This window comes from Neomonachus schauinslandi, chromosome 14 (assembly GCF_002201575.2).
Source record: "Neomonachus schauinslandi chromosome 14, ASM220157v2, whole genome shotgun sequence".
Classification (NCBI taxonomy): domain Eukaryota; kingdom Metazoa; phylum Chordata; class Mammalia; order Carnivora; family Phocidae; genus Neomonachus; species Neomonachus schauinslandi.
The window spans coordinates 46,866,433-46,889,180 of record NC_058416.1 but is presented as its reverse complement, the minus strand read 5'-3'; the positions used below and the strand labels follow the sequence as shown (position 1 = coordinate 46,889,180).

The 22,748-nt window shown below is 45.1% G+C and overlaps 1 protein-coding gene across 5 annotated transcripts; it reads left to right on the top strand.

Annotated features, from left to right (window-relative positions):
* The first annotated feature begins 4,541 nt into the window (after positions 1-4,541).
* Positions 4,542-22,479, top strand: CABYR (calcium binding tyrosine phosphorylation regulated). Of its 5 annotated transcripts, none has more exons than XM_044920880.1 (5): positions 4,542-4,591; positions 7,065-7,237; positions 7,337-7,390; positions 17,116-18,357; positions 22,391-22,479. In XM_044920880.1, exons 2-5 carry the CDS (start codon positions 7,090-7,092, stop codon positions 22,411-22,413), a joined length of 1,467 nt encoding a protein of 488 aa, XP_044776815.1. In that variant the 5' UTR covers positions 4,542-4,591; positions 7,065-7,089; the 3' UTR covers positions 22,414-22,479. The 5 variants fall into 5 exon arrangements, with proteins under 5 accessions (XP_044776815.1, XP_044776816.1, XP_044776814.1 ...); XM_044920881.1 differs by lacking the exon at positions 22,391-22,479 and adding an exon at positions 20,382-20,980 and having other exon boundaries at positions 17,116-17,466; XM_044920879.1 differs by lacking the exon at positions 4,542-4,591 and having other exon boundaries at positions 6,993-7,237.
* The last annotated feature ends 269 nt before the right edge of the window (positions 22,480-22,748 follow it).

Here is a 22,748-nt window from a genome sequence, read left to right as displayed (position 1 = left end):
GGAAAGAAATATCTAATGTATATTTATGTACTCTGAACATATTTATGATTTGACACACTTTGAAGGCATGGTCTAATGTAATATATGTAACATTGTGGTTAAAATATTTAAGATTTTTTTTATTAGGTTAGGTGTCTTTTTGATTTTAACACATGATAGCTAAGTATTTGACCAAGTGAAGAAGTATTTCAGATGTCACAAAAAAGTAGGAATTTATTGTTGCATATTGAACAAGTCAATTATTTATAGAATTTCCACTTTTTTACTTCTGCCAACTAAAAGGACAGTGCATAGCTGATTTCTAAAATACACACACACATGTGTATTTCTTTGCTGTATAACTTTCCTAGTTGACTGCTTCCTTAAGCCAATTGTAGTGGCAAGGATACAAATATATATGGCTCTGCACCTATGAACATACACATTCATAGTCATGATGTACTGTTTGGTATTTCTTAAATTTTTTAGAATCCTGTTGGTGGTATATTTTGTAGAAAAAAAAATGGTTAAGCTCAAATCATCCTAAGAAGACACATAGTAGAGGGAGGAGACTTAGAAGCAAGGAAGAGAAAACCAAAAAAGAAAAAGGGACGGGGGGGGGGGGGGGGGGAGGAGAATGGAAAGTCCGTCCATAGAAGATGTGCCCCTTCTTCTGTAAAGTGTAAATCACCCAGTGCATTCTACTTGGCTTTCTTGTGAAAACTAGTAAGGGGGCTGAGTTATAGCTCCTAGTTGCCTGGGAGTATTGTAACCTGAGTGAGCTCTAGGTTACACTTTCTCCAATCACAGGCCAGTGGTTCACAAATTCTAGTTTTACAAATCAGCACTCTTTTGAGAATTTGATTCAGGAGGTACTAGATAGGGCTTAGGAAGGCGCTTTTTTAAAAATTTTCTTATTGCTATGTTAATCACCATATATTACATCATTAGTTTTTGATGTAGTGTTCCATGATTCATCGTTTGTGCATAACACCCAGTGCTCCATGCAGAACGTGCCCTCTTTAATACCCATCACCAGGCTAACCCATCCTCCCGCCCCCCTCCCCTCTAGAACCCTCAGTTTGTTTTTCAGAGTCCATCGTCTCTCATGGTTCGTCTCCCCCTCCGATTTCCCCCCCTTCATTCTTCTGCTCCTGCCATCTTCTTTTTTTTTTTTTCTTAACATATATTGCATTATTTGTTTCAGAGGTACAGATCTGTGATTCAACAGTCTTGTACAATTCACAGCGCTCACCATAGCACATACCCTCCCCAGTGTCTATCACCCAGCCACCCCATCCCTCCCACCCCACCCCCCACTCCAGCAACCCTCACTTTGTTTCCTGAGATTAAGAATTCCTCATATCAGTGAGGTCGTATGATACATGCCTTTTTCTGACTGACTTATTTCGTTCAGCATAATACCCTCCAGTTCCATCCACGTTGTTGCAAATGGCAAGATCTCATTCCTTTTGATGGCTGCATAATATTCCATTGTATATATATACCACATCATCTTTATCCATTCATCTGTCGATGGACATCTTGGCTCTTTCCACAGTTTGGCTATTGTGGACATTGCTGCTATAAACATCAGGGTGCACGTACCCCTTCGGATCCCTACATTTGTATCTTTGGGGTAAATACCCAGTAGTGCAATTGCTGGATCGTAGGGTAGCTCTATTTTCAACTTTTTGAGGAAACTCCATACTGTTTTCCAGAGTGGTTGCAGCAGTTTGCATTCCCACCGACAGTGTAGGAGGGTTCCCCTTTCTCCGCATCCCCGCCAACATCTGTCATTTCCTGACTTGTTAATTTTAGCCATTCTGACTGGTGTGAGGTGGTATCTCACTGAGGTTTTGATTTGGATTTCCCTGATGCCGAGCGATGTTGAGCACTTTTTCATGTGTCTGTTGGCCGTTTGGATGTCGTCTTTGGAAAAATATCTGTTCATGTCTTCCCATTTCTTGATTGGATTCTTTGTTCTTTGGGTGTTGAGTTTGATAAGTTCTTTATAGATTTTGGATACTAGCCCTTTATCTGATACGTGATTTGCAAGTATCTTCTCCCATTCTGTCGGTTGTCTTTTGGTTTTGTTGTCTGTTTCTTTTGCTGTGCAAAAGCTTTTTACCTTGATGAAGTCCCAATAGTTCATTTTTGCCCTTGCTTCCCTTGCCTTTGGCGATGTTTCTAGGAAGAAGTTGCTGCGGCTGAGGTCGAAGAGGTTGCTGCCTGTGTTCTCCTTTAGGATTTTGATGGACCTTAGGAAGGCATTTTTTTTTTTAAGATTTTATTTATTTATTCATGAGAGACAGAGAGAGAGAGAGGCAGAAGGAGAAGCAGGCTCCCAAGGAGCAGAGAGCCCGATGCGGGACTCGATCCCAGGACCCTGGAATCATGACCTGACCTGGAGGCAGACGCTTAACCATCTGAGCCACCCAGGCGCCCAGGAAGGCATTTTTTAACAAGCTCCTAAAAATGATTCTAATTCAGGTGGTCTAAATTAGAGAAACGCTGCCCTAGGTCATCATCTTTTGTTAAGTATTTTGTAAAGCTGAGAGATGAGACCAACACAAACAGAATTCTGTAGCAAGGCTGTGCTCATAGAGTATGTTATCATGGGGCCACTGAGGAAATGCTTCTAACCGATTGGCTTTCTAAACTAGGATATTCCTGAGCTGAGTTTTATTTTTTTAAAAGATTTTATTTCTTCATTTGAAAGAGAGCACACAAGCAGGGGGAGAGGCAGAGGGAGAGGAAGAAGCAGACTCCCTGCTGAGCTGGGAGCCCCACGGACTCAGTCCCAGGAACTGGAGATCATGACTTGAGCTGAAGGCAGATGCTTAACCATTTGAACCACCTAGGTGCCCTGTGAGCTGAGTTTTAAAGAAGGATGTAGTCAGGTGAAAATGGACTAAATGAGATTTGAATTAGGCAGAGGTCCCACCGAGAACCTTGAACTTCTGTAAATTAAGTGTGGGGAGCAGGGAGCAATGGAAAACAAAGTAGATTTGCATTTTGCCTTTAGGTCCCTAGTGACTGAAAGGGGAAGGACAAGAAGATTATAAAACCACATGAAATCATTAGGAGTTCTAGAAATCAAAGCAGCAAATGGTCGTTTGAAAATGTTTGGTTAAATGTTTTCACTGTAACAATATGCATTTCAGAGGGACTTGGACAAAACAGTTACTGAAGAAATGTGGAAAGAGTAAGGGCTTGACGTGAGTCTCAGATATTCTGCACAGTATCTAACACCTGTGTGTCCAAGATGGCCTGTTAAGGTTTGGCTACATAAGCATAAATGTCTCTGATTCCCGGAAGACACCATAAAGGGGGTTTGTACTTGGGGTTTTTTAGTAGGTCAGTTTCTATCTTTGATGGTTAAATGTATTATGAACCAAACCATCAGAAATCATGACAGCTTCATTTCACTTGTATCTACCAAAGCGGAGCTGGGGGTAGGGATAAAGGACAAAAAAATGTACCATCTGCAGACCTGTCATCACACTCAAAGTGTAAACTTAGCATTTCTCCTTTTAAAATATAATTTTCGTGAAAAGAGGGAGCCTGCCACGTAAGGGGAATTCAGTAATTATTATATGGATGAATTAATATCCATAGAAAGTGCTCTGTGCATCATAGATGTAGACCAGAGCCTTAACATTGCCTCTTATTTTTAAGAGCTCTGGAAGCCTTAACTGTTTGAGTTTAAAAAAAAAAAAAAAAATGTTTTTATCAGATAGATGCCCCGAAGATGTCATTTGATGGTTGATTTCCAGTGGTTCTTGTTTTTTAAATATATGAAAATGGATGACAATGAAGCCTGTTTGGAATTTGGGCCTCATGATTATGGTGGTGGTTAACGCCCAGTACAAACCTGTGAGCTTGACTGGTGAGAGAGCGGGTATTTGAAAGGAGTGCGCCTTGCCTCACTTGGGTCTGAAATGGCAGCCGGCTCCTGCCGGTGTGGTTTGGAAAGGATGGGTCGTGCCCCAGGTAGTGCAAGACCCGAATTAACGGGAACTGGAAGCTTCAAGATTGGTGCCAAATTCTCTTTCCACAGGGGATTTTTCTCAGAAAGTACTGTGTTGCATGAAATTGCTCGTCTTTAGACTAGTGTTTGTTATGTATATCGTGACATTAATTCTTCGAAAAGGTGACTGAAAAGTAACATGTTGGGCTGAGGGAGTAGTGTGAAGAGGCGCGGTGGTGACGGCGCGAACTGCCATAAATCTATTTCTCTTTCCTTCTACAACAGCTCTTATTTTATATTGAGCGACCAAAAGCGGAGAGGCCGTCGCCTTGACTGACTCCTGGCCGTTTGAAAACGCCAGTTTCCCTACGCCCTTTCGTATTCTGTCAGAAAACGCGAGGCGCTCCCGCCCAGCGGAGTTCCAGCCTCTGTCCCCTTCTGCTCCTCATTGGCTGGGGGCACCGAGGCTCCGCCTCTTTCCGTGGCCGCCGGGGCCCTCAGCGGGAGGGAGGGGCTTTGTGACGCACGGCCTGACGTCCGCAGGGGTATAAAGGCCCCGCTGGGAGCGCGGGCTCCTACAGGAGCCGCCGGCAAGGGGGCAACGAGGAAGCACTTTAGAGCATAGCCGGAAAGGAGAAGGTGGGGCGAATCTGGAAAAAAGGCCCCCCACCCTGCAGCGCCGGAGGCAGTTAGGCCCTCGGGGCGCCTCGCGCGGTGGTGGACGGTTCTTCCAGTGTTGGGGACTGCGGAGGGCCTCTGGAGTGGGAGGCCGGTGGGGAAGGGCAGGCCCACACCGGCGAGTGTGGCGGAGCTCCCGGATCCCGGGAGGAGGGTCTGCCACCTGCTCCTCCTGAACTAGTGGACGCGGAACTGGGACGCCCACTCTCCCCCATTTTGCTGCCCCTGCCACCAAACAAATCTAACGGCAGACCAAGCACAGATCTCAGCGTAGGTCTTGAGGGACCGAATGGTTGTGTAGCGTTGGACGTTTCCAACAAGCCCCCACTGGCGCGTCCTCAGCCTCCAGCCCTGTTGTCCTCCTCAGGCGTTAGCCCTGGGGGAGTGGGTAAAATGGAAGTTCACGGTTCAGCGCGGGGGTTCGGGGTCGTAAAACTTGTTTTTGAGAATCTTTAAAGGAGATGTGGCAAGAATTACGCAGTCACTTTTAAGCAATCTTCAACCTAGGTGTGTGAGTACCCGTTGATGTAGTCATGCTTGGTGTCCCAGGATTTCTCAACTTGCTCAGGACTGTTCTCTGCATGGGATTGTGTTGTAGGACGCTCGGCATCCCAGGTCCCGGGGCACAGAAAGGCCCCACACAGGCCCAGAGTCTGGTGTGGGTGGGGATGCAGCTACCACCTGCGCTGAGAACCAATAGGATCTCTGCACGGCCATTCTCGCCACCGTTGGTCGCATCAACTGCTAACTGCCTGCAGAAAGGGTGTTTTGGTAGCTCCATCATGGCTATTAGTAAGCCACTTACCCGAACACGACTATCTGCTCTCACTGGAGTGCAAAGTGTGTACTTGAAAAAATGATATACGTATATACACACACAAATATAGTGTAAGTATATATATAGATCATACATACAATTACTGCCTATGTCCCTTGACGTTTAGCATGTGGGCTTGCCTGCTACAGTAGTTTTTTAAAGATGGTTAAATTTAGTAAAGATCCCATTGACTTATACTCTAAGAGTAGGTTTTCATTAAAGGATTCAATACACTTAATTATATCCTCGAAGGGTTTGCTTTGGCCAATAGAGATTCATTTTTTCCCTGATCTTTGGGAAGATGAAATGCGCTTTTAAATATTCAGCATTTTGCTATGACACATTACTTTTTATTAGAGGTTGGTTTCTTGTATAATTGCTATAACTAAACTGTGCAACTTAGCCCCATGAAATTCATTACTCTCTTTACTGTAGGGATGTTGTTGACATGATTGATTATCTCACACTATTCTCCCCTTTATGAGGACTCCTAGGAGAAATTTCTCTTGGGTCTCAGTGTTCAGAGTACTTGTGATTCTCCCAGACAACTGATTTTTTTTTAAAACCTCAGGAAACATGAATCATTTAACCAACTGTTTCCTATTTTGTGATGTCTGGTTGATAGCTCAAGGGCTGATTTGACACCCCATCTTTATCAAAGTGTAGGGCCTATGGCTTGTAGTGGGATACCAACCTTAGCTGTAGCTTCATCATATTTTCCTAGCATAATTTTGCCCTTACCACTGAACTCATTTCCTTAAATACTTAGTTTTGTTCTTTACATGTATTTGTAAACCTTCTTAAATCATTTTCTACAATGAAACAACACACACACACAGTTTAGAATGGCAACCTCTGCAACTCTTGAGCATTGCAGGTTAGACTATGCAATACCCTTGGTAGCACTTAAAATCCAGAAAGGCAGGAGGAGGGGGAGAGAGAGGAAAACAAGGGCAGAGGTTAAGGGAGGATATGAGAAAAGAAAAGCATATGGTGGTGGGTGGTATGATACCACAAGTAACTTAATCCTGTTCTGATTAATGTTAAAGCAAAATTAAATTTAAAGCTAAAAATTGTATACTGAAAGCTGATCAATGTGTCCAGGGATAGATTTAGAAATATGAGGAAAAAGACATTTTCTTGTAGAAAAACCCAATTCTACATTTCTATTTGATGAAGGCACAGAAAAGCCAATGCCCATGTAGTTTGGAAGGATCTTGTTTAGACGCAGATACATGAGCTTGATTTATCTTTCTTGAAATTGTACTGTGTAAAATACTGAATTTCACAGGAACAAGTTTGGTTGTTTGATTTTTCCTTCTTTGTTTTTAATATCATCCTAGAGTTCTTGGCAGGGCTTTTCCCATGGGTTTCTTTAATAGTACCATATTGCTCATCTGCACATGATAAGCTATTGGTTGTGTGTGTGTGTGTGTGTGTGTGTGTGTGTGTGTGTGTGTGAGGAATTACCCCATTTTTGCTAGAATAAATGCCTAGAGATTAAACTCAAGCTAATAATTTCAATAGGACATAGGTTTATTCTTAGAAACTATAGTTAACTCATGAACATTTTAATAAAAAACATATACTATAAGACTTTGTTTTTCTTCATTATAGTTGAGATTACAGACATCCTGCCAAAATGATTTCTTCAAAGTCCAGACTTGTCGTACCTTATGGCCTCAAGACTCTGCTTGAAGGAGTCAGCAGGGCCGTTCTCAAAACCAACCCGCCAAACATCACCCAGTTCGCAGCATTTTATTTTAAAGAACTTATTGTGTTTAGAGAAGGTTTGTTATTCCTTTAGATTATATATTTGTTGCTTTGAAAAGGAAGGCATTTTAAATTGGGCATTTTATGTATCTAATTTCCTGTATTTATTCCTTCAGGGAATACTTCTCTGGATATAAAAGATCTTGTTAAACAATTTCATCAGATTAAAGGTAAGTACAAGTGGTAACAGTTAAATAATATTAGGTATAAATTAGTGCATCATTGTTACCATACATTTAAGCTTAAGAATGATGCCCATAAATATTTTGTTTTATCTCACTGATGTTTGTTAAAAATAAGCTATCAGTGTGATTATTTAATTATTTGATCCATTTTTTTTTTTAAATCTGGAGATAGTTTGGAGGATTTTAAATCTTTAAAAAACAAAAAATAGGAAAAACTCATCTCCTGCAAACCATTTGGTACAATGAGACCTCGAACAGTGTGGATAAGCTAGGACTCAAACCCTTTCCAATGTCCCCATCTTTAAGGAAGTACACTGAACTTTGAAGAAAATTGGATGTTGTAGTAATGAAGACTCAAATTATAATGAGTTACACTACCTAAGAAAGTTATATAAACATTCTTCTTGGAAGATTTTTTATATTATTAAATAAACATCCTTTTTTCTTTTTTCCTCCCTGTGATAGGTTAACTGCAGTCCAGTTGGAGGGCAGGGGATCAATTAGGGGTTACTGACCGTCTTGTCTGTTCCAAGAGTCTCTAGATAGTGAAGAGAAGTTTTTCCTAGAAAGTGGTCTTCTCCAGCCCATCTCTGTGGCCTAGGGCCATCCCTCTGCTTAGAAAAGAAGTTGTGTTTTATGTGTATATGTGTAAACGCCTATGTGAACATGACAGCATGAAATTGCATTGACAGAAGAGACAGGGAGAAAGAGAAAGGCACAGTTTACATGATGGGAAGATCAATTAAATTGGTCATCCCAAGGACAGGCATCCACATCTAAAAGAATGGTAAGAAGAAGCTTTTGGCAGAATTCTGTGGAGAAAACGGAGACTCGTGGTCAGTGAGGGAAATAAGGAAATAATTTTTGCTGCGTTGGCTGGCCAATATTTTGGAATGACTGTAGAGAAAGAAAAGGTAGGATCAGTGAGGTTGAGCCACGTTTAAACTCTGCCAGTTTGGTGATGCCAATACCTAGTCAAGCTGGGGAGAAGTCAGGAGTAGAATGTAGGAAAATGTAAAAATTGAGGATTTGGATACGCAGTGAAAGACATACCCAAAACAGAAAACAAGACTAAAATCAGCAAGAGTCCACATTTGAAGGGAGAGTGAAGAGCTGTGGTTCAGGAATATTTTACTCTCTAGTCTGACTGCTTCCCTGCAGGGTCCTGATGGCATTCTCAGCTTACCACGGGACTTAGGTCTGGGATTTGCTTGCCACCAGCAGGATATACACACAAGTGCTATAACACTGACCATTCTCCCCTTCCCTATTAGGCTGGTTTCCCAAGAAGTCAAGGTAATTATGGGCTTGTACTCATGCCCTCTACACCAGGAGCTATGTTTGAGAGGCCTGGGAGCGAGCAGGCTTCCTATGTTTGAGAATGGTGGTAAAGTTGGTGAATCATTATAGTGGGAGGTAACTAACTGGTAGCTTTTGAGGCTAATTTGTTTACTCAGGAACTTACCCACCATTCAACTTAGCAAGTGGACTAAACTAATGTGGATTAGTTTAATTAACAGACAGAACTAATGGAACAGCTATACTTCCGATGGAGGTAAGAAGAGGGAGATACTTTTCTCCTCCAGTAACTACGGATACCAAGGCAATTTACATAACGTGCAGATTATCCTAAAAGTGAGCTCGCCATATGGTTGTAGATATAGACTGCTCTTTGGTAGTAGAGTAGAAATGAACATTGCTTGTTCTAGTTTACTGGGGAGATGGGAAGGTAACATGAAAGTATGACCAGATGACCAGAAAACAGAGTTCTTTGTTACTGTCTAATACCAGTTTGGCTCATTTATCTGCCTTTTATTGTCATATCAACTGGTTTCTTATTGGCAAACAGTGTCCATTAACTTAGGTCCTATCAGAGACTGCATGAGTCCCATCTACATCCAGGAAAGCATCACTCTGGGCTAAAGAGGGACTATGTAGGGATATACACCATAAGGTTTCCATTTGGTAGGGCTTTTCCTCCCCTGAATGACATCCTCCTATCTTCTAACTGGTTTAATTCCTCAACTGCTATTCCTGTGGGAGTGCCAAGCACATTTGGCTGCATGGTGGTTCAGTTCTCTAAAAATGTGGATAGAACAGGTGGCATCTTTTGCTTCCTCTAAATACACTTCCCTTATGTGGATCCCTGTGTTAGGTATGGATGGTGGCACCTTTAATGCCCTACATGCTCTGTTGGTCCCAGGGATTGTGGCTCTCCCAGGCTTTCCGTGATTTGCAATATGGGAACATGGACCATTCTTTGAAGACTATGTCTGCTGACCCTTATTCTGGTCTTTTGGTCTCTTCAGCATGAGGCGAGGTCAACCTAAAGGCAGCATCAGGTATTAGCACTTGGTAATATGGGGCAGAGGCTCACTCACATCCCTGGTGCCCTGGTCCCCACTCATCTCCCAGCTATCAGATGTGAGCACGAAAGACAATTTGTTTTATGTCCACCGTACATCCCTGCACATATCATTTGTTTTATTTGAACACTTCATCCTGGATTTTTCTTGGAATGAAGCCCATTTTTGGTAGGCTTCTTTATAGGACCAGTAGTGTTTACCCATCTCCCCAGTGCCTTTAAAAATTCATGTAAACTCAGATGATGGAAGAGGGAGGAGGAAAAGAACCAGACACGAGAGCAAACTTTTCTTCTGTTCTCTCATCGCTTCCCTCGTTTTCCAGAGCCTAGGAATTTTGGGATGGCCCTGGCTCTGTCCAGGCCTCCCCTGTGGCTTTTGACCCACATTATGCCTATTTCCAAAGCAGCTCATGCTGCGAAACACTTCCTGGTTTAATTCTGCAATTGGATGAACCAGATCACGCTATCATATAAATCAGAGAAAGTGCCCCCATTTTTCAGTCTTCTCAGGAGAGTTTCTTCATTAATAGCACTGAGTCATTAATTGAGGGGATTTTAGAAACTCAGGTGTTCTTTTAAGGCAGAAGAGTTGTCTCTTAAGTTCTACCACTTACTATGTCACAGGTAGGAAAGGAAGGGAAAGAGGAATGGAATTATCGAGTACAGGCATACCTTGGAGAGACTGTTGGTTCAGGTCCAGACCACCACAATAAAGCGAATATTGCCATAAAGCCAGTTAAATGGGTTTTTGGTTTCCCAGTGCACATAAAAGTTATGTTTATACTATACTGTAGTCTACTAAGTGCGCAATATTATGTCTAAAAAAAAAGGTGTATGTATCTTAATTTTTTTGCTAAATTTTATTGCTAAAAAATGCTAACTACCATCTGAGCTTCCAGAGAGATGCCTTGATGTTGGTGGCTGCTGACTGATGAGGGTGGTGGTTGCTGAAGGTTGGGGTGTCTGTGGCAATTTCTTAAAGTAAGACATCAGTGAAGTTTGTTGCACCGAATGATGCTTCCTTTCAGGAATGATTTCTCTGTAGCATGAATGTTGTTTGACAGCATTTACACACAAAACTACTTTCAAAATTAGAGTCAATCTCAACCCTGCTGCTGCTTGATCAACTAAGTTTATAGAATAGTGTACATTCTTTGTTGTCATTTCAACAATCTTCACAACATCTCCACCAGGATTGTAGATTCCATCTCAAGAAAGGACTTTCCTTGCTTATCCATAAGAAGCAACTCCTCATCCGTTCAGGTTTGATCATGAGCTTGCAGCAGCGCAGTCCAATCCTCAGGCTCCACTCCCAATTCTGGTTCTCTTGCTGTTTCCACCACATCTGCAGGGACTTCCTCCACTGAAGTCTGGAACCCCCCCCCCCAAAGTCATGCATGAGGCTGGAATCAACTTCTTACATTAACTCCTGTTAATGTTGATATTTTGACCTCATCCCATGAATCACAAATGTTTTCAATGGCATCTTAAGAGTGGTGAATCCTTTCCAGAAGGTTTTCATCTGACTTCACCCAGATCCATCCAAGGAATCATTATCTTTTACAATGATAACCTTACGAAACATATTTCTTAATTGAAAGTTGAAATTCCTTCTTGATTCATGGACTGCAGTACCGACATATTAGCGGGCATGAAACCACATTCAGCTCATCATACCTCTCCATCAGAGCTCTTGGGGTGACCAGGTGTATTGTCAATGAGCAGTAATATTTTGAAAGGAATCTTTTTTTCTGAGCAGCAGGTCTCAACAGTGGGCTTAAACTACTCAGTAAACTGTAGTGTAAACAGACATGATGTCTTCTAAGCCTTGTTCCATTTCTAGAGCACAGGCAGAGTAGATATAGCATAATTCTTCAGGGCCCTAGGATTGTCAGAATGGCAAAGGAGCTTTGGCTTCAACTTAAAGTCACCAGCTGCAGTAGCCCCTAACAAGATAGTCAGCCTGTCCTTTAAAGCTTTGAAGCCAGGCATTGACTGCTCCTCTCTAGCTATCCAAGTCCTAGATACCATCTTCTAATATGAGAATGTTTCATCTACGTTGAAAATCTATTGTTTAGTGTAGTCACCTTTGTTAATGATCTCAGGGCTTCTGAATCACTGGCTGCAGCTTCTCCATCAGCACTTGCTGCTTCACCTTGCACTTTAATGTCATGGAGGTGGCTTCTTTCCTTAAACCTCATGATCCACCCTCTGCTAGCTTCAGACTTTTCTCCTGCAGCTTCCTCACCTCTCTCAGCCTTCCCAGAATTGAAGAGAGTCAGGGCCTGGCTCTGGATTAGGCTTTGGCTTAAGGGAATGTTGTGGCTGGTTTGATCTTCTATCCAGACCATTCAAACCCTCTCCATCTCAGCAATAAGGCTGTTTTGCTTATCATTTGTGTGTTCACTGGGTTAGCACTTTCATTTTCCTTTAAGAACTTTTCCTTTGCATTCACGACTTGTCTGACTGGTTGGCAGAAGAGGCCTAGCTTTCGGCCTGTCTCAGGTTTCAAATGCCTTCCTCATTAAGCTTAATCATTTCTGGCTTTTGATTTAATGTGCGAGACACGTGGCTCTTCCTTTCACTTGAACATTTAGAGGCCATTATAGGGTTATCGATTGGCCTAATTTCAATATTGTTGTGTCTCTGGGAGTAAGGGAGGCCCTAAGGAAGGGAGACAGATGGGGAACAGCCAGTCATTTGTGCCTGACATAGGGCTGCCACAAACCTTCAATTTGTAAAAAATACAGTATTTGTGAAGTGAAATAAACTGAAATGCAGTAAAAGGAGATATTTTGTCCTAGGTACTTAAAAATATTTTGTCAATTAAGGCAACTTTATAAGTAGGTGACATCATTACAATTTTACTCAAGAGAAATGTGATGCTTGGGCATGATTAAAAAACTTGTAAGCTTCCAAATATTAATTGGTAGGGTTAGGATGGAAACTTAGATCTTCCTAGCAGCATAACTCATGTTCTTCCCATAGTAAATAACATTCTATGATTCCTTTGGAAAAACTTGAAATTCTTGAACTGAAAGAGTAAAGAAGAATTTTAGCTCCCTTTCCCCATAGTATCTCCTACTCTTTCACTTCTTCCTCTCTGGTCACCTTCTTGTGTAGAACCCAAAGCCAGATTGTGCTAGATTGTGCTAGTTCTCACTTTTTCACCACTCAGTGAGGGTAGGACAGTGGTTTCCTCATGCAGAGTGGCAAATGAGATCTCAACACCATCCCCTTCCATCCCCCTCAGCTTCACTGAGTCTAGTTTCTAGTATCAGCCCTGTCCCATATCCAACAAAGGCAGGACATAGCTAACTCTTTGGAAAAATCAAGAAGGCCTAGCCCGACTGAGTTAACCTGTTAACTTTTTTTTTTTTTTTAAAGATTTTATTTATTTGAGAGAGACAGATAGTGACAGAGATAGCGAGAAAGAGCACAAGCTGGGAGGAGAGGGAGAAACAGGTTCCTGCTGAGCAGGGAGCCCAACGTGGGGCTCGATCCCAGGACCCCGGGATCATGACCTGAGCTGAAGGCAGACGCTTAGCGACTGAGCCACCCAGGTGCCCCAAACTGTTAACTTTTCTTACTGATCCTGGACATTCTTGGCTTGGCCATAAATTGTAATTATAATCATACACTGCTGCTGATCATTGGGCCCAATTTCAATTTCTATGCACCACAGCAGTTATGCATATCATTAAATGTCTTGAGTTATTCATATTAAATATTCATAATGTTTTTAGTTTAATTCTTATGCCAGATTCTATTTTTATGCATTATTTTCACAGTTGGTTACACATACTTGTGGCTATTCTCTCTTATTAAGTAAATGAGAAATGTATCAATTTCAGGACAATCTATACTAAATTGTGTGAAGCTCTGGTGCTACTCTGCACTTTCCTGGGCATTTTGTCAAGTAAGGCTATACTGATTCCCTAAACAGGGATGGGTATTGTGCCAAAATGATCCTTTTTATTTCTTGAAGTCTTGTATTTGCCTAGGCAGGGTGGTAATTTGTACCAAGGTAGAATTTCATTAAGTTTAAAAAAGGTTCAAATGATTATCTGGTTGTGATATTGGGAGGGGGCCTTGGGTCATTTATGTTTTACATTGTGGTAAGATTAATCAGTTGGGGAATAGTCCATACTAAAGAAGACAAATCATGGAACCAGTCAATGGTATTGTCAAGAGTTGGGGTCAGATTGGCAGCCTAGGACAGAAATACAGGGTTAGGATTAAGAGAGGAAGCAGATATGGCAGACCAGGAAAGTGAAGACAATGGGGTCAGGGACACTAGGACACAAGAGTCAGTATGAGCAGGAAGAACATCTTGGACCTGAGAAGGTAAGTGTAGCTCTTTGCTCTCTGGAACATTGATAGCGCCCTATTGTTCATAAAATCCAAACTCTTCAATGTCACAGGGATATTTCTGAAAAATATTAAACTAGTGTATAGTGATTTCAGATAGCCTCCCATTGTTCCTATTAGCTCCGTCCATCTCTACCCATTGGAGCGTTCATTTGCTTTAGGGGAGATGCGAATAGGAAGTCATTACTCAGTAGTGAGTTTCCAAAGTTCCTAGGAAGAAACACTTCAGTTTTCCAGGAGCCTGTTTTTGTTGAGAGAAGATTTTCTTGGAATTTCCAGAGCTGACTTTTAACTTAAGAGCCAAAGGTACCAGAATCAAGTTTTTATTTTATATATGCCATAGGATATAAGCTCATTTCCTGCTGCAAAGGGAAGGGAAATAGGAAGTCCGTCCTGGCGTGGGACTGTGGTCCCGGGGCGTGGGGAGTGCACACCGAGTGCTAGCTGAGACCGAAGGTGGTTATTAGGAAGGTGGGGAGAATCTGTGATTGGAATGCTCTAAACCCTGACCAAAAGGCTTGTGCTTTGCTTTCCCGGGGGCCTCTCAGAGCGGCTGCATGGTTAGCATGGCTCTGCATTTAGCGTAACACATGCTACGCTATGTTCACGTGTGCTGTAATTGTCACGATCAGACCTGCGGTAAGTGTTGAATAAAAGAATTGAATGTGAAGAGGTAGATTAGAAATCATGGAGAGTCTTTCTCAGGTGGGCCACAGATGAGATTTCTGGTGTGCCAGGGCCCACACGTGGCCGGTAGTTGGTCCAGATGTGTTCTGATGGTCCCAGAGTGCTGACTAGCAGGGAATCGGGCTGGGACAAAGTGACGTCGCTCACCCTGCCGGCAGAGCGCTATAGCACATACTGCCCAAGCTGGGGACAAAATAAAAATTGGCAGCTAGGCCTCCGATGCTAAAGAGGACCAAATTAAATTAGGAGGGGCATCTCCCAGGAAATAACAGGCTCATTTTCCACAAAGTGGAAATCCTTAAGTGACTACGACCACGTCAGGGACCAACGCCTAGAGCGCAAGCACTAGGAGCGGGGGCTCTCCTCGAGGCCACCCGAGAGCCAGCAGAGAAGAGCAACGTGGGTCAGAGCCAGAGCTGACTCTAGCATTCGGCTTCCTTCTTTAGAAGTGGGCGAATCTTTGATAAATAGCCCCAAAAGATTGAATAATTAACCAAAGAGACTTTTAAACTAGATGGGCTAAATATTTTTAACTTATATCAAGTAAATTTTGCCATTTGGAGATAAGCATTTTAATGCAAATAGAGCAAGTAATGCTGACAACTCTGTCATAAGTTTTGATCCCTTTCCAAGACCAGGCCGTGCAAACTAAGCTTTCTGCGATCTGAATCTCTCCTCCCTTTGCCGCCCTCTCTCTCTGCACCAGCCAGACAGCTTGTCATCGCCTGGTTTCTGGCTTCTGCTACTTCCCTCTCCAGGAGTCGCTACGCACCTTTCAAATCCTACCTGTCCATAAAGTCCAATTCACTATTTCACTTATCAAATCTTTCAGTTCCTCCCCATTGCCAGACGCTGTGCCAGGGAAAATCAGTGCAGGAAGAGATCTTTCACTGTCAGCTATGATGGGGGGGGGCTGCTACCACACTCAGCCTCCTCTCATCGACCATCGTAAAAGCTGGAGCAATTCTGTAAACCGAAGCCCAGTGCCTGGATCCTTGGGAGAAGGAGTTCACGGAAAGTGAGCCCCCTCTTCACCCTAGCAGCATTTCTCAACTTCTTGCACAAGGCAAGCGAGACCCAGCATAGAGTGGAAGCGTGTCTGGGAAGAGAAAATGGAGGGTTTGGGGCTACTACTATGGCTGGGATTTGGGCAACAAAGCATCAGAGAGGGGGTGTTTGCAGAGAAGGAGCCCCCAAAGTCTGCCAAGCATTTCCTTTGGGTTGCTGGCCAACTCCCGAGCTGTGTGGAGGACAGCGTGAGGCTTAGCAGGGAAGAGCTGGTGGGAGACTAGAAGCTGAGTGGGGATTTCGGAAGCGGGGTGCTGTCGGGGGCGGTGGGTTTGGGCCCAACTGACACGAAGAGGCTTGTGAAGCCCTGGTGATGCAGTGAACCCCAGGAAGGTCAGAGCTGAGGAATAAAGACAGTGTGCGAGGAGTAAGAACCAAGCTGAAACACACCCACTTTCTGCTTTTCCTGCCGATGTCATTGTGATGCGCAGGACATGCTTCCCCAAGAGAAAATGCGCAGTTGAGCAAGCAGCTGTGAAAGCAGCTGATGAGGGAGGGGGGTGGGGCACAGACAGAGAAGAGGGTTTCACAGCATCTTCCCCACCCTAGGAGCTCCTCTAGGTCATCTGCTGATGGATCTGGAGGTCTCTTCCTGCCCCTCTTGTCTGGGTCAGTTCAACTTTGGCTGCTGCCTTATCATACCTCGCCAGCAAGTGCTACCATTTTTAGGTCAGACTATAGGATGTTTCCTAATGTCAAAATATCCTATAGGCCCCGTTTTCCCACTCATTGTTAAATTTTATATACCAGTTGTCTTAAGTTGAGCACTGCCTTTATTAACATGACAGCATTTGTTTCATTAAGAAGCTATTCCATCAGCTGAAGATCAGACCACTTACTGCTCAGGTGGAACCCCCTTTCCCAGAATCCTTGGGTTTTGTGTAGAAGTTTAGATCAGGAGCTTTTTCCATGGAGGATTCCAGCTTCCTTAGTTCTAGGCAGAGTTACAGTCTTTCCCCCTGACGCGGACCAGCTGAAGGTGGTATCTGATTCTGTTTTGTCACGGTGCTACACAGTCCCTGATTTCTGAGATGAGCTGAGGTGTCTTCTGAGTGGGTAAGGACAGGGAAGTTTCAGTACCCATTCTAAATCACAGATGCTGAAATTAGGCAAAACTCTTCTGTGCTTCTCTGTGTATTGACATCTGAAAGTTCAACCTATTACTGCTTTAAAATTGGGGGGGGGGATATCCGCTTATTAACCCATTTGGCTTTTTTAGTAGAGAGGTGGTCAGAAGGAACGACACAAGAGAAGAAAGCAGAATGTATGAAAGAACAGGTAGGAACATCTACAGTTTCCCAAGAACCTACACGGATGGAGAAATCTACAGACACAGAGGAGGACAATATCGCTGGACCACTGTTTATGAACAAAACCACTCAGTTCCCATCAGTTCACTTGGAGGTGCTCCAGGAACCCGAGGAGACACCCGAAGCAGCTGGTGGTTCCAGTTTGAAACCATCTACCCCTAAGGGGATGACCCCACCCTCATCACCACCTCCAGCAGCCGTGTCACCCGAGTTTGCTTATGTCCCAGCGGACCCAGCTCAGTTTGCTGCTCAAATGTTAGGTAAAGTTGCATCTGTTCATTCTGATCGGTCTGACGTGTTAATGGTGGATGTGGCCACGAGTATGCCTCTGTTTTCCGACGAGGTGCTGAGCTTAGAGGCTGCTGAAGATGCCCGGGTGGCCACTCCTGCGTATTCTGCAGAGGGGGCAGTCCTGCAGGTTCTGAGCCAAACAGCTGTCCGTGTAGATTTGGGTTCTAAACTTAAAGACGATGAAGCTGAACCAGCAGCGGCTTCCTCCTTCCCCTTGCAGGATGAACAAGACCCTCCTGCTTACGATCAAGCTCCCGAGGTCCCTTTGCAGGCTGATATTGAGGTCACCTCATTCATTCGCGTATCGTCTATCTATAACAATGAGCCTGTGACTGAAGGAGTTACTTATGTCGAGCAAATACCAGAACACATAGTTATCCCTTTTACTGATCACGTTGCTTCTCTTAAAGCAAACGAGCCACCACTTAGTCCCATTCCTGTAGCACTCGCCACAGGCATGTCCGAGAAACCTGTAGGTTCGGTAAAACCGCTGGAGGAGGATGCAAATTATTCCTCAGTACATATGGAAGCAGAAGCAGCCATTCTGCTCCCTGACCCCTTTTTGAAAGGTCAGTCTGCACAGTCCCCGGATGCACAGGGCTCCACCAAAGCAGTAGGCTCTGAAAAACCTCTGCACGTTGAAACGGAGTTCACTGCCCTAGTCCCTGGCAACCCTGCACAGGAGTCCCGGGGAAACTCTGCAGCCCAGGAGATGGAGGCCAAACTCGTGCTCTCTGGGGAAGCTACCACCGCAGGGCTCTCAGCTGCGCCGGGAAGGGCAGCTGGTGGTACCCCCCCTCCTGTTCCAGAACCCGAACCACAAGGGGAAGCAGCACTCGGACAAGGTTTGATGGAGCCAGGTAAGAAAACCAGATACTTACAAAATTACCAATTATATTTTCAGGTGACCTCTGTGTTTCAGGTAACCACGGACGTGGGCTCCCTCCAGGTTGGTCAAAGGCTCCATTTTCAATAGCTTGTAAGATGGCAAACCTCTGTAAAGGCCTTGTCGTACTTGAGATTTTACTCTTATGAGAGGAGTGATTTTAAAGTGACATCACCACAGCTTGGCCTCCCAGTTGGGTCACCTAGCAGTTTCGGACAGCACACGGAGTGAAAAACCTGAAGAGCCTCCTGTCAGGCCCCAAACCTGTGATCGAATCTGCTGTTGCGAACGTGGGCCACGGGGTGTTGCTTTGAAATGGCTCACTTGTGAGTGTCAACCTCCAACCACACAACGCCCTCCAGAGAGACATGGTGGTGTGTCGCCCCTGCTTTCGCCCTGCAGTGGGAGAGGGCCCTGCAAGCGGGTGCGGGGAGCCCTGGCTCCCTGCCGGGGCGGGGGGGTAGAGGGGGGCTCCTGCAGCCGTGAGGGCAGCCCCAGAGCTGGACGGAGGGGACGGCTCGGCCGCACTTCTGTCCCCCGGGTGAGCGCAGAGGCGGCCGCAGCTAAGCCGACTGGCCTCCCGTCAGCAACCCCGACGGGCAAAAACCCCACCGCCGGCTGCGCTGCCGGACGTCGACCGGGCTTGCCCGTGACACAGACCTGGCTTGATCTCTCCCTCCCTCCAACTCTGGACTTAGGCCTGCCCCCCTCTTGCCCCCTCCCCTTGAGGGCTAGATGGAGCCGACCTCCCCGCTCCCTTTTGCAGAAACCCTCCCACGCTGACTCTTCCCAGAGCCGGAACGGTCAAGTGTTACCAAAGCAGGTGTTCTGGGATCAAATTCTGTCTGGCAGTGTGGCGGGGTCCGCACCACTGAAAAGGCCGAGGGCAGCGCTGGGAGCTGGCGCGCGGGACGGGCACGCGCCTTGTGGCGGGAGCAGCAGTGGCTCCCCAGTCGCGGCTCCCCAGTGCCTCGCCCTTTTTCTAAAGCACCACGTGGAGATTTCAAACGGAAGACTAGGCTTGTATTTTTCACTGGCTTGCGGAAGGATCCATTGACTGCATCTGAAGCTATTGAAAACTGACCAGCTTAATCATGTGCATAGTGTTCTGTTCTTTTCTGGGGAAGAAAAGCTGCACCAGGGATGCGAGGCCCAGCGTTCATACGGTGAACTCAGTACAATTTGGGCCCCATGCCACTCCTCCGTCGGGAAGGAGTTTCGCCTCCATCCCATCTTCTGGGACTTAGTTCTCCAAGACAGTACTGTCTTCATTAGTCAAGTCAAACTTGCCATCACAGATGCCTTGGTGTTAAATAGACGGGTGGCACTCCTAGAAGGCTTCCCCCCGCCGGCCCTTAAAGAACCCCTTTGGGACCAATCAGCCTTTTACTGCCACCTAGGACCTATGATTTCAAGCCTTGCCTACAGCCGGTGCTCTCTGGGGTTCTGAGTCCTAGATTATGTGATGTTCTGTGTGTGGTGCCCAATTAATGTGAGATTGTGGGGCCTGTAAAGGGCCAAAGAAACTGATAATGTGACCAAAAGATGACGCCCCCATGCAGACTTCTTTAGTAAAGAAAAAGTCACTATGCAGATGCATTAACACTTTTTCACTGGCTTCACACACACTTCAATTGATTCTTTTGGTAAAGCCCCAAATGTGGATCCTCCATGTCGTGTGTGCGGGCGCTGCGGTGGCCACGTCTCAAGCTGGCCGCCCCAGGACCGGCGGCTTCGGATGAGATTGCTGCTTCAGGCACAACTTGAGTGCCCCTGCCACCTGCTAGCACGACGCTGTTCTCACTTTCCAGTGGTAGAGAGCCTCGCTTCTTTCACATTACCAAACACGATTTAGCCCTCTCTATAGCATGCTTTATGGCACACATTACTACTGCAGCTCTTTGTTTATATGTAAAGAAAACTTACAAAGACATTTCTGTGCATAGCGCCTGATACAGAGACCAACCTTTAATGCCTGCAAATTTTTTTTTTTTATAGCCATAGCAGCAAGCGAAGCAGGACAACCACCACCATACTCTAACATGTGGACCCTTTATTGTCTAACTGATATGAATCAACAAAGTCGCCCATCACCGCCACCTGCACCTGGGCCTTTCCCCCAAGCAACCCTCTATTTATCTAATCCTAAGGATCCAAAGTTTCTGCAGCAGCCACCGAAAGTTACTTCTCCAACTTACGTGATGATGGACGACAGCAAGAAGACCAGTGCCCCACCTTTTATTTTAGTAGGCTCGAATGTTCAGGAAGCTCAGGATTGGAAACCTCTTCCTGGACATGCTGTTGTTTCTCAGTCAGATGCCTTGAAGAGATACGCTGCAGTCCAAGTACCCATTGCTGTTCCTGCAGATCAGAAATTCCAGAAACATACCCCAAACCCCCAGAATGGTAGTCCTCCTCCAAGTGGACAAGATGTCCCCAGGCCACAAAGCCCAGTTTTTCTTTCTGTTGCATTCCCAGTAGAAGATGTAGCCAAAAAAGGTTCAGGATCGGGTGACAAACGTACTCCCTTTGGAAGTTACGGTATTGCTGGAGAAATAACCGTGACTACTGCCCATGTTCGCAGAGCAGAAACCTAAAAATGGTAGGTAAACTTTTCTACCATAATATGTGGGCCTTAACACACTAGTACTTTGATTTGTTGACCTGGAGATAGAGGTATTTACAGAAGTTGAATGGAGATGTGCAGAGTCGGGGTTCCCAAGTTCATTACCCCCAATTATTAATAAGAAATGCACAGTACATGCACTGCACCAGATGACTCACACTGAGGACTTGGGGCCTAAGACATGAGCCCATCCACCCAATCACCTTTGAATACCTGGTTCTTCAGCTAGCCCCGTGGAAGATGCTAAAAAGGGATGGCTTTATAAGAAAAAAGACATTAGGTAGGAACTTTTAATCTAATCGGTAGGTGAAGGGGTGGGTCGGAGCAGGTGCCAGACGTGAGCACTGCAGCCAACTGGAGAGAGAGGTGAGAAATCAGAGATGCCGTGGAGCACCCTGTCACTGTAGCAGGTTTGTTCCCTTGGAGCGTGAAGATTTACAGCACAGGCAGGTTGGAAACACCTGAAGAAGCTAAAACAACTGGCATTACCTGAATCACCCTTTAATCACAAATCATCTTTAAGTTCTTCGTCCCACCAGTACCTAATGCCCTGTCCCGTGCTCATCCCACCTCCCCGCTGTGGGCAGAGCAAGGCCCAGACTTCCCCCTCCATGGGCGAATGGACTGGAGAGTTCAGGACACCATGTTAAGAATGGTGAGGACAACAATGCTGACATAGAGCCTCCTTTGTTAGGGTGGTCAGGCCCGGATGTCCGCTGACCCGAGTCCCAAGAAGGAACCAGCCTTGCAGAGAGCCTACAGACTGGGCCTAGGGCAGGAAAGAGCAGGACTCCGACATGGCAAGGAGGCCAAAATGATGCTGGTGGGGAGGAGCTGGGGACAGCCCCTAAGATGACGCTGGAGCTGTGAAGGGGAACCATATGATTCAGGGCCCCTAGATCCATAGGACAGACACTGGGGTTGACAGCTCAGCAGGAAGCCAGAAGAATGACAGACCTAGAAGGCAGGAGGAGGTCACTAGAGGAAGCAGGGAGACAAGAAGGTACAATGCAAGGGTCAAACCCACACCCCAACGAGTTCAGTTACTTCAATGTTCAGGATACTGAATATCCAATGGGCAAAAGCTAGATTTCCTTCACAAGCAGGCTCAAGTACTCTATGGACAGTATTTAAGGAGATAACTCCATTATCAAATCTTAGCTCTATGTGCCCTTCTCTGCCTTTGTAGACTTTCAGTGGAATTGTCAGAATGGCTGTTTTCAGCATGAAATGCTGGGATATTTCAGTGCAAATGCACAGACAGCTACATGATTAGATAAGAATTTAGTAATGGGAGGGTAGACCTCCCATTTCTGATCTACCGCTCACTTTACGTGTTCGGTTTTGTGATTAAACAATTCACTGTTTACATTTCTAACAGATGCTGGAAACGATGCCGTTTGAGCCAACGTTCAAGGTGGAGTCCGCCACCGAGCGTACTTGGTCAATAAACCTCATGCAAGCATAAAACCCTGTGCTCTTATTTTGTGACTTAGGACAATCAATTACCAAAGGCCTGTAATCTTTTCAGACCAGTGTAGCCTTTCCCAACTCTGTATGCACCGCAGAAGAAAACATTCCCACTGTACCAGCAGAGCTACTCGGCTTTCTAGGCGGGTCTTCCCATTCGGTGAGTTTGTGTGTGGCATTCCCGCCAGGCGGCTAGGGGAGCCCTCCTGAGAATACTCACCCAAAGACCACTCAGCACTTGCTCAGCAAGTGCTAGCTGCCAGGCTGGC

Coding starts and splice junctions, on each gene's coding strand:
- CABYR (XM_044920880.1), top strand. CDS start 7,090: ATGATTTCTTCAAAGTCCAGACTTGTCGTACCTTATGGCCTCAAGACT. Junction 7,238..7,336: donor ACTTATTGTGTTTAGAGAAG/GTTTGTTATTCC, acceptor TTATTCCTTCAG/GGAATACTTCTCTGGATATA. Junction 7,391..17,115: donor ACAATTTCATCAGATTAAAG/GTAAGTACAAGT, acceptor TGGCTTTTTTAG/TAGAGAGGTGGTCAGAAGGA.